Raw genomic sequence first — 19067 nt, forward strand, 5'->3', positions numbered from 1 at the left:
AGACAGTGGTCCAGTTTTATTCTTTTGCATGTGGATATCCTGTCTTCCCAATATCATTTATTGTATCTTTTTGGTTCCTTTGTCATAAATTAATTGGCATATATGCATCAGTTTATTTCTAGGCTCTCTATTCCATATCATTGATCTATGTGTCAGTTTTTATGCTGATAGAGTACTTTTAAGTTTTAAATTACTATAGCTTTGTAATATAGTTTGAAATCTGGGGGCTTGATGCCTTCAGCTTTGTTCTTTCTTAAGATTGTTTTGGTTATTCAGGGTCTTATGTGGTTCCATGCATATTTATGGTTGTTTTTTCAATTAATGTGAAAAATGACCCGGAATTTCATAGAGATTTCATTGAATCTGTAGATTGCTTTGTGTGGTATGGACACTTTAACAATATTAATTCTTTTAATTCATGAGTATAGAATATTACTATTTGTGTCTTCTCCACTTTCTTTCATTAATGTCTTATGGTTTTCAGCATACACGTTTTTTACCTCTGTGGTTAAATTTAATTTTAGGTATTTTATTCTTTTGATATAATTGTAAATGGGATTGCTTTCTTACTTTCTCTTTCTGATAGCTCGTTATTAGTGTACAGAAATGCAACAGATTTTTGTACATTGATTATGTATCCTGCAACTTTACTGAATTGGTTTATTCTAACAGTTTTTTGTGGAGTCTGTAGGGTTTTCTATATATAATATCATGTCTGCTGCAAATAGTGACAGTTTTACTTCTTCCTTTCTGATTTGGATGCCTTTTATTTCTTGCTCTGACTACAGACTTCTAATACTGTGTTGAATGTAAGTGGTGAAAGTGTGCATCCTTATCTTGTTCCTGATCTTAGGGGAAAAGCTTTCAGCTTTTCACCATTGAGAATGATGTTAGCTGTGAGTTTGTCATACTGAGGTATGTCACCTCTGTACCCACTTTGAGAATTTTTATCATAAGTGGATGTTGAATTGTATTGTCTTTTTAAGCTTATTCTTAGATTGTGGTATAATATACGTAACATCAAATGTATTATTTTAATCATTAATTGTACGGTTGAGTGGCTTTAAATACATTAATGTTGTGCCACCGTCATCATCATCCATCATCAGAGCTTTATTTATCTTACAAAACTAAAACACTGTGCCCATTAAACAATGATAACTCCCCATCCCTCTCTTCCCTCAGACCCCCATTTTCCTTTCTGTTTCTATGAATTTGACTACTTTAGCTACCTCATGTAGTTGAAATCATACCATATTTGTCCTTTCATGACTGGCTTATTTCATTTTGCATAATGTCTTCAAGTTTATTACATGAGAGCATATGTCAGAATTTTCTTCCATTTTAAGGCTGAATAATTATCTATTATCATGTATATACCACATTTTGTTTATCCATTTGTATTGTGTTTTATATTTTTGCACATATTTACCATTTCCCATGCTCTTCATTCCTTCTTGGGGATCTGAGTTAGTGTCTGGTGCCATTTCCTTTCAGCCTGAAGAACTCTCTTTAGTATATCTTGTAGGGCACATCTGCTAACAACAGCTTTATTTAACTTGGAATATGTTTATTTCATCTTCGTTTATGAAGAGTGGTTTTGCTGGACATAGAATTCATAGTTTATATGTTTTTTTCTGTCAGTACATTGAACATGACATTTGACTGTCTTCTGTCCTCCATCGTTTTTAATGAGGAATTAGTCTTATCTGTATTGTCATTTCCTGCACATGATGAGTCCTCTTTCTCTTGCTGCTTTCAAGATTCTCCTCTTTGTTTGACTTTTCTGTTAACTTAGCAGTTTCACTAAATTGTATCTAGGTGTATCTCTTTGTGTTTTTTTTTATTAAAGATTTTTATTTATTTATTTATTTAACAGAGAGAGAGAGAACACAGCAGGGGAGGGGGAGAGAGAGAAGCAGGCTCCCCGCGGAGCAGGGAACCTGATGCGGGGCTCGGTCCTAGGACCCTGGGACCACGACCTGAGCCGAAGGCAGACGCTTAACGACTGAGCCACCCAGGCGCCCCCTCTTTGTGTTTTTACTTTGAGTTTCTTGAACTTCTTGGAGCTATGGATTAATGTTTTCATCAAATTTGAGAAGCTTTTTACCAATTACTTTTTGAAATATCGTTGGTTGAAAAGTATACATTTTATTTTATTTATTTTTCAAAACTGTATGTTTTAGTTAATAGATTATAACAATTCTGGGTTCTGTTTTATTTATATTTGTTTGTTAGTTTATTTACTGAGGGCTGTTTATTTTTTAGAAGGTTGCCTGTACTGTAATTGTGAAGTCAGTCTAGTCTCCTTTGTGTTATACAGCTGCTGATGTCTCTGCTAAGTTTTTTAATTTTTATTTTTTAGGCTGGCTTCCTTAGGAGTCTTTCCTATGTCTGCATAACTTAATTGTAAACTAATGATATGGGCAGAAGCGGTAGAGGCTCCCACCCTTTGCTGATCAGTCTATGTGTAGGTTTAGAATACATTCAAAGTTGGAGCCAGTTTTCAACCCTTCTTCCTTGGTTTCTTAATCTCTACACCCAACGTGCGGCTCAAACTCATAACCCTGAGATCAAGAGTCACATGCTCTACTGACTGAGCCAGTCAGGTGCCCCGCCCTGGCTTCATTTTATGCCAAGCTTCCTCAGGTCTCCCCAACAAACACATAGCTTTCTGTTTAGCCAGAGTTGTATGGTAAGCTTATCATAGACCTTCTATGGTTTTCTCATTTACATGATCTTTCTGTTAATGTTCTGACTAGTGAGGCACTCACCTTAACCAGGACTTCAACTTCAGACCCCAACTTTAAATTTTCCCTGTTCATTCCCAACCAAGTCTATCACTTTTATCCACCAAAACCATGGGTTTTCACCTCTCCCTCTCCCTGAAATGCATTCACCCTTTTTGCGAACAAAGCTGTTGGGTTCTTTTTGCTAGTTTCATCTTGGCAGAACTGCCAGTCTGGTTATTGAAGCTGGCATTGGGTGGTTGGGAGTAACCCCAGGCAGAAGGGCACAGCATCCCACTGTTCTTGCCTATAACTTTAGCATTTATTCTAGAACAAACACTTCTCAATTTGCAGGCTGTCTTTGCTTAGTTTCCAGTGTTCTGAAGTGGTTCTTTTTGATAGATTTGTCCAGCTTTATACTTGATATTTGTGTATGGAAATTGCCAACCCCTTCATGCCTCTATAAAACTTGTACATTCTTTTTTGCAGGTGAATTTTACATTTACTTATCAAGCTCCCTAAGAAGTTCTCCTGGTATTTTGATTAGATCTACATTGACTTTATAAGTTAATTTTCAGAATATCAATATATTTACATTATTGAGATTTCCCTCCAGGAACATGGCATTTATCCCCATTTATTTGGACTTACCCCTCAGCAAAATTATTATTATTATTATTTTATTTTTATATTTTGAGAGAGAGAGAGAGAGAGAGCACGTGCACTCAAGTGGGGCGGGGGGCAAAGGGAAAGGGAGGAAGAGAGAATCTTAAGCAGGCTCCACACCCCATGCCGCTCAATCTCATGACCCTGAGATCATGACCTGAACCGAAATCAAGAGTTGGATGCTTAACCGACTGAGCCACCCAGGTGCCCCCTCAGCAAAATTACTTAATATACATCTAGGACTTACTCATATTTTGCTAAGCTTATTCTTAGCATTTTAAAAGGTTTTTTTGATCAATTACTAATGAAATGATTTTTTCCATTTTTCTAATTGTTTATTGCCAGTTTGTAGGAAGGTAAGTTTTTTTGAGTTCATATAAAGTTGATCTTGTATGTGATTGCCTTGCTAAACTTACTTTTATAATAGTTCTAATAGTTTGTCAGTTTGTTATTTTGGTTCTTTTAGGTAATCTACCATATTATTTGCAAATAATAACAATTTTATTTCCTTATAATCTGTATTTATATTTATTTTAAAAATAAATATACTAATATATAAAATTTTATTATATAAAAAATTCTATTTACTTAAAAAATTCTATTGTATAGGTTATGATCTCTAGGAAAATAATAAAATATTAAGTATACTGGCTTTAGTGACTTTGTTAGAAATATTTCTAATACTTCACCTTGAAGTGTGACATTGTAGGAGTCCTTTTATTAAGCTGAAATCTTTCTTTTATTCCTAGTATCAACTGGTGTTTTGGCATGTACTAAGATCATATTGTTTTTCTCTTTTGATTTCCTAATATCGTAAATAAGAAATGTGCTACTTGATCAAGATGTATTATAATTTTAATATTTCCCTCAATTCAGTTTGCTAATATTTTATTTATGATTTGTAAATGTAATTCATAATAGAGATTGGCTTATAAAGAACATTGCCTTAATAAACCAGGCATTCATTCCAAATTAAAAGAAATACAGATTTCCCCTTCTTCAGGAATTTGGTTCAGGACCTGTTCTTATCCTCCTATTATTTACACTTCCTGTCTATATTAAATTAATACTCCATATTAAATGGCATCCTTCTTTTTTTAGTGGTAGCAAGTACTTAAAATCCCATTTCTTCATATGTGATGATTGTTTTTCTAGCTTTCTGAGTTTTTCTGTTACTATACAGTCCTCCTTTAAGTGCTATGTTTCACATATTGTATTTTTTTTAATAAAAGAATTTCAAGGATTGTTTCGCATTTGTCTGTCTTTCTCTTTGATATATTTAGTCTCTTCCTTTTATTATAAGGACTTTTGTGGTATTCTTCATGTTTTTCTCTTCATTCTTGTCTCTTTGTCACCTATTCTATGAAGTCTTTTTTGGTCTCTCCTCTTTCCCCTTACTCCCTGAAGAGTTAGACTTTTTTTGTTTCTTATATAGCTTATTATAAATTATGTGTGTGTGTGTATGTATGTGTGTATATATACATATATATATATATATATATATATATATAGTTCTCTTAATTACATCTTTACTATAATAACCTAATTTTCCTGTTACTTTTTGGTGTAAGGACAGTCTCATTTTTAGTAACTAAGACTTAGTCTTACACACTTTTAAAAACTTTTCAAAATTCACTCCACTTGTAGGGATTATGATGGATTGAGGGTGTTCTGACTCCACATACTTTCCCCTTCGTCCATGCGTTGGGGCAGAGAGGAAGCAGGAAAAAAGGCAAACATATCATTAAACTGGGTGAAGTTGTCATCTCCTTTTAGGTTGTGGCTGCCTCTGGCTAACGCTGACTGGTCATCATGCCCTGTTGTCAGGCATTTAATGACTGGCTCATTGCCACAGATTCTTCTGGCCCAACCTATTGGCAGCTTACTGGCAACTCTCTGAACTTAGAATATGTAAAAATTACTATCTTTTGTGCTTAGTTTAGGCCTTATGTGCAATTCTGGGACTGTCGGAAACTCGTGTTCAGTAATCTGTGAAATTTATTTTAAAGTCAGTGTTCCACAGTCCAATAGGAAAATAACAAACTGTCTTCCAGAAGAGGGTATTAGGTCATGCAGATATTACAGAACACCTTTTCAGTGTAGTTTCATACCTGTGTTTATTCTGTATCCTGAAATAATTCAGCTTCTAGGAAACTTCGTCCCAACGTGTTATTCTAGAGCTGTGCCAAATGTACTACTTAAATGTAAACTATTTAAGTTTACATTAATGAAACACAAATAAAATAAAAATTTAGTTTTTCAGTCGCATCAGCCACATTGTAAGTGCTTACTGAGCCACATGTGGCGAGTGGCTGCTGTACTGAATGGCACAAAACATTGTCATCATGTTCTGTTAGACAAGTTCTGTTAGACACGGCTTCTCTGGACATAGAGATGAGAATTTTTGTTCTCCAGAGGATAGAGGTGACATATTTTTGTCACCATAGGAAAGTCAGATACATAGTCAATCATATACACCAACCAGTTACTCTTTCACAGGGTTTTTCTTCCTTGCCCATGTGCAGGAAGTTTGTGAAAGGGAGAGAAAGTTAGCACACTCCTGTACAATGTACGGCTTTCAAATTCATCTGATAATCAGCTTTTCTTGTGGAAGCTTCAAATACCTGCTATTGCAAATGCAGTTGGCAGCAGCGTTCAAAGTTCAAACCCACCAGAGACAAACTTCCTAGTTCGTCCTTCCCGTTTCCTTTCTTACTGTTCCCTCATTCCATAAGGTGAAGATTGGCACAACTTCAGTCCCAAGACAAGAGAAGATTGGCATAAGTAGAAAGGCAAATATGTGTGCGTGCATTTGTGCGTGTGTGTGTAAATTTTGGGAGAAGTGACTTGATTTTTATATTTTTAAAAGATTTTATTTATTTATTTGACAGAGAGAGACACAGAGAGAGAGGGAACACAAGCAGGGGGAGTGGGAGAGGGAGAAGCAGGCTTCCCGTGGAGCAGGGAGCCCGATGCGGAACTCGATCCCAGGACCCTGGGACCATGACCTGAGCCGAAGGCAGACGCTTAATGACTGAGCCACCCAGGCGCCCCAAAGTGACTTGGTTTTTAGAAAAATATTTTTTTTTTTACCAAGCCCTTAGATATCATTTAACTGAATGCCTGTCCCCATTTTACATGTGAGTAAACTGAGGTTAGAGAAAATGATTGCTCAAGATTGTATTAATAATTAATGGTAAATCTGGAACTAAAACCTGTATTCCATGACATCCTAAATCATTTACCATTCCCGTTTTAATTTTTTATTCACTACTACTACTGCTGCTGCAGATACAATGATAAGAGTTTATAATAATAATTAATTATAATGAATTTCTTATTTTTAAAATGTTGGTTTTTGTATGTTTTAAGGTTTTGGTAATTGTAATTTTTACAGATTGAAGAAGAGGAGAGGAAAAAAATAGAAGATATGAAAGAAAATGAACGACTAAAAGCAACTAAAGAATTGGAAGCCTGGAAAGAATGTCAAAGAAAAGCTGAAGAACAAAAAGGAATTCAGAGAGAAGAGAAATTCTGTGAACAAGGAAAGCAAATTGAAGAAGAGAGAAACAAATTAAAACATAAAAGCCTTACTAGAATTGCAGCATCTAGAAATCTTGCCACAAAAGGTACAATCATTACTTTAATATTTTCTGGGAAAGTGAGTCCATTTGGTGAAGTAGACATGTCACTTTTTTTTTTTTTTTCGTAATCTATTTATAGTATTAGGTCATTATTTTGGTATGTTGAGAATAAGTACTACAGTATAGAGGCTAAGGTGAAAGATTTATTTCTTCTCTTAGGAAACAATGACATTTTCAAAATACAGTGAGCAATGATTCAGATCCCAGGGTCCTGGGATTGAGTCCTGTATCGGGCTCCTTGCTCACAGGGAGCCTGCTTCTCCCTCTGCCTGCCGCTCCCCCTGCTTGTGCTCTCGCTCTCTCTGACAAATAAATAAAAAAATATTAAAAAAAAAAAAGACATTTTCCTCACATGACTCAGGAACATGAGTACTATTACACAAACTTAGTTGTAAGCAAATAGGGGCTCATCTGGCCTTTGATCCTGATGTGTTCAGAAATAGGTAAAAGAACATATTTCTTTATTGAAAGCTAAGAGTTTGATTTTATCTGATTTTAGAATATTAAACTTTGTTTTAGGCATATTTAGTATATTTAGGAATGGAACATTTTTTTGTAAAATCCCTTATGTAGTAATAATAATTAACATTTATTAGGTGATTTTCCTATGCCAGGCGATTTTATTGGTTGTATCACTCAGTCATCACAACAACACTTTGGGATAAGTACTGCTATTCTTATTTTAGTGGAAATAGATATTCAGAAAAGATAAACAACTACCCAATAAGTAAACCTGTGGGATTTGAACCCACATCTATCTGCATCTGAAACCTATGCTCTAGGTTATATGTCTTTACTACTTTAAGTGAGATCTAGTGTGTTGGAAAGTCAATAAATGAACCTATGAGTTAGGAACCATGATTATCCCCATTTTCCAGGAGAGGAAAGGCACAGAGAGTCTTACTAGCCCAAGGTAACACTGCTAATAAATGGCAGAGTCAGAATTTGGACGTGGGTGATCAGGCTCTAGAGTAGGTGACCACTGCTGTGGTGTATTGCTACACGGGTAAGACAGGCAGATTAACCATGTTCATTATTTAATTCATAACATATTTTAGCCGACTCTGTATTAAGGACATGTTTTCACTCAGAAATGTGTTAGGGAAAAAGTACTCAAAGTATATAGTCCTGGTTTGGAAAAATACTACCTTTTAAATGTTTGTTATCAAGTATCCCAAAGCCTTACAGTATCTTTCAAGAGTGACTCAGTTTGTGCTTAACCAAAATATTACTAATGATGAAATAGCAAAACCTCAGAAGTTTTAATTACCAGTCCCATAATAAAAGGCACACCACACTAATTTTATCTCTTAATGTGAAGCTGGGAGTCAAGGCTATGACACAATTACTTTGCAGGGCAGAGGAGTTAAATGTGGTGTGAGCTCCATACTCCTCTAGACCTAGAACTTAAATATAGAATGGTGTCATTTTGATGAAAACTGCTTAATATTTTATATTAAGGTGATTTTATAAGTAAAAAATTTTGATAAGATTTTATGTGATTTTAAAAATCAACTTAGATGTTTGGAATTTGGATTATTGTACTCTTATTCTTTGGCACATCAACAAGTAAGACTATAATTTATAATATGAGTATATATAGTATATTAGATAAGCCACTTTTTATATACAGAATACAAATGGTGTGGCAGGTGCTGCAGATTTCCTACTCAATATATATTCTCCCTTTCTTTTTTATGAACAGAATCATGGTTTGAGGGAGGGGACAGAAGAAATGTGTTCAGCTAAAAACCTTGCCTCTTAGAAATTTAAATACCAATTGGATATTTCAAGAAATTAAAGAATAATTACATTTTTTCCTTCTAGATGTGATAATGTAATTATAGTTAGATTTAGAAAGCCCTTATCTCATAGGGATACCTACTGAAATATTTATGGATGAAAATATATGATGTCTGAGATTTGCTTCAAAATAATATGGTATGTGAAAGTAGATAGAAGTAAAGATGAAGTGATATTGGCCAGGAGTTGATAATTGAAGGCAGGTTATGAATGCATGATGGTTAATTATTCTATTATGTCTACTTTTATATATGTTTAAAATTTTTTATTATAAAGAGAAAAAATAAGGAACACATTGAAAAAGCACATTGAATTATTTTTACAAAATCATTTTAAATTAGTAAAAAACAAAACAAAACAAAGCAAAACTCACTTCCCCAAACTCTCTTGTAACTAGATGTAGCCCAAGTGACAAATTCTGACTGATAAAATGCAAGAAGAAATCTGCTAAAGATTTATAGAAAAGTATTACTCCTTTCTGCTTGCTTCTCCTTTCCTTTTCCTACCTAAGATGAAGGTCTGTACCAAAAAGTTCATTAGCTATTTTAAAACCACAAAGAGGCAAGACATACACTAAGAATGATGGAATAGGAAAGAAGAAGGAGTTTGGGACATTAATGACTTTGGAAAGATGGTACCTCTGCATTGAACCACCTTCTTTCAAGCTTATTAAGTGAGAAAATAAACCCATCCTTGGTTAAACAACTATAGTCATACTTTCTCTTCACACAGCCTAGAGAATTTTTGACTGCTAAAAATGGATAATGGAATGCAAGGTTGGTTTAGCATTTGAAAATCATTCAATGTAATTAACTGTACTAACAGAATAAAGGAAAAAACATATGATCATTTCACTATTGCAGAAGGTATTTGATAAAACCCAACACCCATTTATAAAAATAATTTCTCAACAAATTAGGAATAGAAAGGTACTTTCTTATTCTGATGAGGTCCTTCTACAAAAAAATGTGTAGTAAGCTTCATATTTATTGGTCAGTTGATGAATGCTTTGCCTTGCCCTGTATCTCCAGGAGGTAGGCAAGTATTTCACTTTCACTGTTTCAGTTCAACATTATACTGGAGGCCCCAACCATTACATTAAGACAAGAAGAAGAAATGAGAGGCATAAAGATTCGACAGGAAGAAGTAAAGCTGTATTTGTAGATGACATGATTGTGTATGTGGAAATCCCTAAGAAATCTGAAAAATAACTGCTAGAACTAATAACTGAATTGAGCAAGGTCTCATAAAGATTATAAAAGTCACTTAAAATTTTATTTGCCAGCAGCAAACAATTGGAAAATTAAATTTTAATTTATTTGTAATAGCACTAAAAGAGAAAATATTTAGGAATAAATTTAACAAAAGATATGTAAGACCACATCACTGAAAACTATAGAAAAATTGCTGAGAGATATTTTAAAGTCTTAAATAAATGCAGTGATATAACATGTTCCTGAGTTGGAAATCTCAATATTGATAGGAGGTTAGTTCTTTTTTTTTTTTTATTTTATTGTGTTATGTTAATCACCATCCATTACATCATTAGTTTTTGATGTGGTGTTCCATGATTCATTGTTTGCATATAAACAGTGCTCCATTTAGTACGTGCCCTCTTTAATACCCATCACCAGGCTAACCCATCCCCCCACCCCCCTCCCCTCTAGAACTCTGTTTCTCAGGGTCCATAGTCTCTCATGGTTCTTCTCCCCCTCCGATGTCCCCCACCTCCTTGATAGGATGTTAGTTCTTAAATTAATCTATCGATTCAGTGCAATTCCATTAGAAATCCTGGTAAGCTTTTTGTATAAATTGACAAGTTGGTTCTAAAATTTATATGAGAATGTGAATGACCTAGGATAGCCAAAGGAACTTTTAAAAATAAGAGCAAAGATGTAAGACTCATACTATCTGATTTGAAGACTTAGCATCAAGCTACCGTAATAAAGACAAGATGGAATTGGTGAAAGGACAAACCTTAAGTTCAAAACAACAGAGTACAGGGACTAGAAATGGATCTACACAAGTATGGTTTAGTGATTTTAATGAAAGGTAACAAGGCAATTCAATGGGGAAAGGAACGTCTGGAACAGATCTGGATATATTTATGGAAACAAATAAAGGTAGACTCTTGCCTCACTGTGTACATAATACATACGTAAGAAGACAATCCAATAAACAATTGGATGAAAGATTTGAATGGACTTGTCACAGAGGAAGACACGAATGGCCACTAGGCACATGAGAAGATGTTCAACATTATTCGTTAGTAGGGAAATGCAAATTAAAACCACAGTGAGATACAGTACATAGTACATATGCTTTAAAATGACTAAAACTGGATGCCTGGATGGCTCAGTCAATTAAGCGTCTGCCTTCGGCCCAGGTCATGATCCAGGGTCCCAGGGTCAAGTCCCGGATCGGGCTCCTTGCTCAGTTGGGAGCCTGCTTCTCCCTCTGCCTGCTGCTCACTTTGCTTGTGCTCTCTCTCTCTCTGACAAATAAATAAGTAAAATCCTTAAAAAAAAATAAAATGACTAAAACAGAAAACTAAAGACCATCAACACAAGTGTGGTTGAGGATATGCTGCAACTAGAGCTCTTGTACACTGGTGGTAGAAATGTAAAATGGCACAATACTAGAAGAGCATTTGGCTCTTTCCTTAAAAGTTAAGTATACATTTATCGTATAACTCAGTCATTTTTGTCTTCAGTATTTACACAAGAGAGATGTATTCACCTGAAGACTTGTATTCAAATATTTATGGCAACTTTATTCACAATGGTGAATAACTGGAAATGATGCCCATCACTAGAGGAGTGAATAAACAAATTCTCATACATTCATAAAGTGACCACAACAGTCCATCCTGCATGAAATTAGAGAAAATACTAACCATTTTACAATGACTGAGAGTGCATCAGTGCTTATCTGGGGCCAGAGGTAAAAGGATGAACTTCAAGTGGCTATAGGGGACTCTTAGAAGTGATAGAAATTTTCTGTTTTCATTATGATTATGATTTCATGGGTGCATGCATCTGTCAGGACTCAATGAATTAATGTACTTTAAAATGTGTACAGTTTAGTTTTTTTAAAGATTTATTTGAGAGAGAGAGAGCACAAACACACGCACATGTGGGAGTGCTGGGGGAGGGGCAGAGAGGGAGAGGAAGAAGATCTCAGGCAGACTCCCTGCTGAGTACAGAGCCCAACATGAGACTTCATCTCATGACCCTGAGATTATGACCTGAGTGGAAACCAAGAGTTGGATGTCTAACCAACTGAGGCATCCAGGCACCCCTGAGTACATTTTATTGTACATGAATTATTTCTTTGTAAAATTGAATAAAGTTTATTGGGAATACTTTTAGGCAGAAAACACCAAAATGCACATAAATTCTTCAGGTTCTTGTTATTCCGTAGTTATGCTTAAGGCCAGCCATAGTAAAGCCTCCTTTGAGGATCCTGGTCCTTGTAGTATTGTGTATATTTATAGGAGACTGGGAAAGAGGAATCATTGAACATCTAATTAATTAACTATGGGGACTTCCTTATCTTGTTAGAAAGAGTTCAGTTACTGGTACCAGCCTGTTCTTCTGTTGAAGTAGTTTTGATTTGCCTGCTAAGCTACTAAAAGCATTGTAGAGGGAGAGATGAAACTTTAGGCCACGTGAATTTGTCCCTTTTCAACTTGGAAGAACCAGGTACTCCTAAAGGTAGAGGCAAATATAAGTCTGGAAGGAAAAAAAAGGGGGGGGATTGGTTGAAAGTGTGTAAATAGAGTTTCACAACCAGATCTCCAGATCATGACAGAAGATTGGGGGTTTACTTTCTGCAGAGTTGAAGACTGAGTGAGATTCTGCTCTGAAAATACAGAGATGGAGTGAAAGTCAGCATTGTGTAAATCTAAATACCAGTTCAAGGGATCCCCTCCAGCACTCCTCTCCCCTTAGGTCATGCACATATGCATGCACAAACCCAGTGCACCTGGGATGCAGATTAGAGAATTCTTCTATAGGGAAGCTTATGAGTGTAGGATGAAAAAATCCTGACATTTGTAATGGCCCAGCTAGTTCTCCCTGCTGAAGCTTACTAGTCAACAGATTTCAGATTCATGTACACAGAACTTCAGTCAGAATTTTTATACTTTAATAGGAGGAGATAGACAAGATACAGAAAAATATAACTTGAAACAACCAAGTAATGAAAGGAACAGAAGAAAACTTAATTATAACTAATGTCTTCAGAGAGATGAAGACATATTTTAATCATTAAATAAGAACAAGAGGCTATAGTAAGGAATATTAACAGAATAAAACAATTTGGAAATTTAAAATGTGATAAAAATTAAAACTTTAATCAAATGTTTGGAATATAGTTTCTAAGTTTTTCAGAAAGTAGAACAAAAGGACAAAGAGATTTAAAATAGAAAAGATAAAACAATCAGAGTATCCATCCAGGATGTTCAACATTCAAATAATAGGGGTATAAGAAAGAGAGAGGGAGAGACAGAATAGAGGAAATAATATTTTTAATGTTGCAAAACTTCTGAAAACTTAAATGAATTTCCACATTGAAAGAGTCTATCAGGTCCAGCACGGCAGATTTTATAATATTCATGCCAAAGCACATGAAATTTCAGCACACTTGATGTTTTTTCTTTTTCTTTTTTAGAGAGAGAAAACAAGAGTACATGAACCAGGGGGTGGGGCAGAGGGAGAGGGAGAATCTTAAGCAGGCTCCACACCCAGCTCAGAGACTCTTGTGAGGCTCCATCTCACAACAGCTGAGATCATGACCTGAGCCAAAATCAAGAGTTGGATGCTTAACTGACTGAGCCACTCAGGCACCCCTCAGCACACTTTAGGCAGAGATCCTGAAAGCTTCCAGAGAAGAGAAACAGATCATGCACAAAGGACTGGGAATGTTAGTATTTGTTCTCTTAACCTCAGCACTGGAATCCTGAAACATGAATCAGTGCCTTCAAAATTCTGAGTGAAAATAATTTTCAGTGTGAAATTCTATACCCAGCTTATTAATCAAGTGTGAGGCAAGAAAAAGGACTTTTCAGACATGCAAAGTCTTACAATATTTACTGCTCAGGTATGCTGGAAATTGTACCTGTTTTCTTTTTCTATTCTTCAAAAACAATTTAGTTTGCTATGAAATATCTGGTGTTTGAAGGTTTAGTAAAACTACCCCTAATATGTCTAGGCATGGAGCATTTTATAGAAGTACATTTAGTTTCTGGTTATTCAGGTGCTCTATTTTTTCAAGTCCATTTTGGTAATTTATTTTATAGGAAATTGTGCATATCATCTTTTCAAATTTATTGGCATAAAGTTTCTCTTATTTGCTTCTATCATTATTTCTTTATTCCTAATACTATTTTGTTTTTCCTTGATCAAGTATTGTAGCATTTTGTAAATCTGTTCCGAAAAGCAATTTTTCGTTTTGTTGATACTTTTTATTGTTTCTTTGTTTTCTATTCCATTAATTACTGTGTTTATTTTTATTTTGCTTCTTTTAGTTTCTTTAGGTTTTCTCTGTTCTTTGTCCGACTTGTTTTCATTAATTTTGAAATATTTTAATAAATGCATGTTAAATTTTTTTCTCTTAAATACTATGTTAATACATTCACAAGTCTTGGAATCTTGTGTTTTTGTTGTTGTTTAGCTGCAAATATTTTGTAACTCATCATCATTTTTTCCTTTGGCCCTTGAATTACTAGAGAGTTTTTTGTTTGTTTTTTGTGGGTTTTTTGTTTTGGTTTGATTTTTTGTTTCATTTTGTTTTGTTTTAGTTTCCAAATGTATAAAATGGAAATGTTCTCATATTTAAAATTTCCTGTATCATTATGTTACAGGTGTGTTTATAGATTGTGGTTTATGGGGTGTATTTGTGCTTATTTTATTCTTTTAATAAGCTATGGGCCACTTAGATTTATTATTATAAATAAAATGTATCCTGATGTCTTAAGATTTTCTTCTACTATCTTACTTTGTGATTTATATTTACTAGACTTTCTTTTTGGTTCTTTTTTCTATTTTTCTGCCTTGGATTTAAAAAATGTTCTTGATTATTTTCTTTCTACTAATTTGAAAAGTCTGTATTCTATTTTTGTTCTTTGATTAAAGTTAAATTTTTTGTATCTGTTTTGGTACATAGATATAATTCGAATTACTATATTTTAACATGCATATTAAACATTAAGGTTAATCTCTATCATTCTTGTAAATATTACAAGGAAATTTAGTACATAAGTTCCAGCGATACCCATCTTCTATGAAATTGTCTAAACATTTTAGTCCACTTTATTGGTGGGAAAGGAGATCAGTTGACTTCATTTTATTTTTAAATCCCTAAATTTAGGCATCACTTGTTAGTATGGGCTTTTTTCCCACTATATAGTCATTACTATTTAGATTGATGTATATTTACTGATTTTTAATTTGTCTTTGCTTGTTATGTTTGACTTCTTTGTGGGTTAAATTGCCTTCCCTTTACAAGTAAATCCTTTAGTAGTTCTTTAATGAAGATTTGTGGGTGTTGAGTTCAGTTATTATCTTTATATTATACTTGTTGAAGGGTGGTTTGGCTGGTTGTAGAATTCCACATTGATAGTTATTTTCCATCAGTAATTTGAAGATATTTTTCTATTGCCTTTTGCCCTCTAATGTTGCTGAGAAGTCTGCTCTTGATCTAACTATTGAAACTTTATAAGGTAATCCATTCTTTGTCTCTGGTGACTTTAAAATTCTTCACTTTAATGTACTTTGATTTTATTAGTCTCTATGAAGTTTTATACTTATTTGTTTCATAATATCAGAACTTGGAATATACTTTTATTCAAAGAACTTATGTCTTCAGTAAAGTTCTGTGGACCTTTAAGCTATTGTCTTGAAATATCACCTTCCTCTTTTCTCTATATTTCTTGACCACATTCTATATATTATCCTCAGATCTCTTCTAGTTTGCTGTTAAACTTATCCTTTTAAATTTCAGTGGCAGTATTTTTTCATTTTTGAAGTTCCATTTGTTTTTTCTGTTGTTGTTGTTCATTCTTTTGTCATTAGTTTCTTCATTTTTCATTATGGATTTATCTTGTCTTTGCTCTTAATAAACATGTTTAAAATTATTTTAATCTCTTTCAGATTGTTCTATAAGAAGCCATACCTCCTGTTTGTTGTGTCTGCTAACTGTCCTTTATACTGGATTATTTTCTCATGTGATTTGTAGTTATTGATTGTGTGTTCATTTTCAGCAAGGATTTTTTTTTTTTTATGGGTGCATATAAAAAAATCTCAGGTGTTCTGGTTTGTGGAAGTAAGAATTGCTCACAAGGGATACCTAGAGTTTTGATTTCTCACAAGAGATATTTTTTTCTCCTCCTGTCCAAAACCCCAGGAAGAATAGGCTTCACTTTCCTGGACCAGTGGACAGTGATTTTATAAATGTTCTTTTCACTAAGAGAGCAGCCCTTCTAAGCTTCTAGTTTCATTTCCAGCTTCCCACCTCTGTAACTATATCAGCATTAAATTTCCAGCCTTTAGCCTTTATATATGTATTTCAGATATAGATATAAATATCTTTCTAAACAGCTCTTTGTCAGCTTTTGGATTACCCCAACTGTAAATCACTGATAAGACTTTTTCTTTGCTTACTTTTTAAACTAAACTGTATATTTGAACCTTTATTTATTTGTTACATTTTTATCAAGCATTTTATGTGTTTATAGCATTTTAGCTGGACATTGTTTGTAAAAAGTTTTAAAAACTTTAACCTTATGCTTCTAGAGACAGAAAGCTAATTTCTTTTTATTTTATGTTTTACTACTTGTCTTATTTTACAGTAAGAGTTTGGAAGCTAAATAGCCTATTTTTAATGTAACTAATGGTCACATTAATGTTTTCATGAATATTTAAAGATGTTTACTTATTTTAGCAAAATTGATAAAATAAAAATTTTTTAAAGATTTTATTTATTTATTTGAGAGAGAGAGAGAGAGGGAGAGTGAGGGGAGAAGCAGACTCCACCCTGAGCAGGGAGCCCAGCGCAGGACTTGATCCCAGGACCCTGAGGTCATGACCTGAGCCAAAGGCAGACGCTTAACCGACTGAGCCACCCAGGTGCCCAAGAAAATAAATTTTTAATTTCTCATTATGGAAAATAGTGCTTATTCCCTTCATGTTCTATATCCTAGTAATCATTAGTATTATAATTTGAAGTTATATACTTCATTTTTACTTTTTATTGTTTTCCTTCTGTTATACTAACATTTAAGAATCTTATTCACATTTTTAGTGTGTTCTCCACTGTGTAGAAAACCAATTCTTTTCATTTTTACCCTTAAATTCTCCACTCTTGGGTTCTTAATTTCATTTCTCCATGTTCTGGAACATTTCTTTGATTAATTTATTTGGAAAAGATGGCTAGGTAGTATATTTACTTAGTTCTTAGATATCTAGGAATGTCTTTTGCCTTTATAAGTAAACAACAATTTACTTGGATATAAAATTCTTGGAACATTTTATTTGGTAGGTTAAAGCTAATTGTTATAATAAGGAGACCAAAATTACAGATCAAATAAGACAGAAATTTAGTTCTCCATAATCCAATACTTGTTATGTGACAGTGATCAATGTAGGCCTGATAGGTGACTTTGTTCCACAAGGCCATCCAGGCAGGCAGGACCATCTCTGTCATTACATCATTTGGCTTCCATCTCTGGATGCAGAGGTTGGCATTGTGTTTTAGCCTGTGGGAAGGAGGAAAGAGGAGTCCACAGAAAGCAGATGTACCTATAAAATGATCCATTGTATACATCACTTCTATTCACATTTTGTTGTCTCAGATTTGGCATATAATCACATCTAATCTCAAGGGAGGCTGGGTTATGTAGATTCTAGCCTGACACAGTCATATGCCCAGCTTAGAACTAAAATTATATCCCTAAAAGGAATAGGGGAGAATGGATAGAATATTGGAAGATAGATGTCTCAACCACAGACATCTAGAAAATTTGCACTCAAATTTTCTTGTTTGTTTGAGCCCTTATTTTTTCCTCCTTGTCCCCCTCTTCCCTCTCTTGGAAATGTCAATGTAGGCCATTTTCAAATTTTTTAATTTAGAAGTTTTTTTCTTATTTGTGTGCATTCATTTTATATCAAGGATATTACTCTTTGTATTTGTGGAAAATCTATTTTTCTTAAAAGTTTTGATATTGGGGGCACCTGGGTGGCTCAGTCGTTAAGCGTCTGCCTCCGGCTCAGGTCATGATCCCAGGGTCCTGGGATCGAGCCCCGCATCAGGCTCCTCGCCCCACGGGAAGCCTGCTTCTCCCTCTCACACTCCCTTTGCTTGTGTTCCCTCTCTCGCTGTCTCTCTCTCTCTGTCAAATAAATAAATAAAATTCTTTAAAAAAAAAAAAGTTTTGATATTGCCTTTTAAATCTGTGTATCATATTTTTTGTACTTTTGCATTTTTTAAACTTACCTTTCCTTCCTTTTATTCATATAGTTTATATTCTAACAGATTAATTTCTCCTCTTATATTGGCTTAACCATTATTACATCAGACTATCTTTCTAAAAATGTATAGCTTTTCATTATTACTCTTTGCCTATTCTCATTAGCTATCTCTGATGGCTGAAAAATTTTTATACCATCACAAGGAAGCTTATAGAAGATATTGCTGTAGGAGCTTAAAGGAAATAGAGGTAGTATTGGTAGTGATGGCTTTCTAAAGTGGATGTAGAGGGGCACCTGGGTGGCTCAGTCATTAAGCCGTCTGCCTTCGGCTCTGGTCATGATCCCAGGGTCCTGGGATCAAGCCCCGCATCGGGCTCCCTGCTCCGCAGGAAGCCTGCTTCTCCTTCTCGCACTCTCCTTGCTTGTGTTCCTGCTCTTGCTCTCTCTCTCTGTCAAATAAATAAATAAAATCTTAAAAAAAAAAATAAAGTGGATGTAGAGTTGCTCAGAGTGCCCTTCACTAGAGTGAATGTAAATTAAACACTGTGTTTTAACAAAGAGAATCATAGAAAAGTAGCTGGGGTCTTTGATTAAAGAAGAAATAACTAGCTGCCACACTTTCAATGATGGATTTTATATTCCTTCTAGCAGAAGTTATCTTTGGTTTATTTGTATAGGATTTTAGAGGTAGCTTTGATGTGTAATTACTTTAAAAGTCAGTTTGATTGTTATCTAGAAAATGAGAGAAAGATAAC

At 34.4% G+C, this 19067-nt stretch overlaps 1 protein-coding gene across 1 annotated transcript in view; it reads left to right on the forward strand.

The window, feature by feature from the left end:
• Positions 1-19067, forward strand: part of DNAAF4 (dynein axonemal assembly factor 4) — a 92416-nt gene that overhangs the window by 48203 nt on the left and 25146 nt on the right. The window contains exon 8 of the mRNA XM_064570448.1: positions 6793-7024. Within this exon, the coding sequence (XP_064426518.1) occupies positions 6793-7024 (232 nt within the window). The remainder of the gene's footprint in view (positions 1-6792; positions 7025-19067) is intronic.

The sequence above is a fragment of the Mirounga angustirostris genome, unplaced genomic scaffold, assembly GCF_029215605.1.
Source record: "Mirounga angustirostris isolate CCGP_5_RB_7025 unplaced genomic scaffold, mMirAng1.0.hap1 SCAF_9, whole genome shotgun sequence".
Lineage (NCBI taxonomy): Eukaryota > Metazoa > Chordata > Mammalia > Carnivora > Phocidae > Mirounga > Mirounga angustirostris.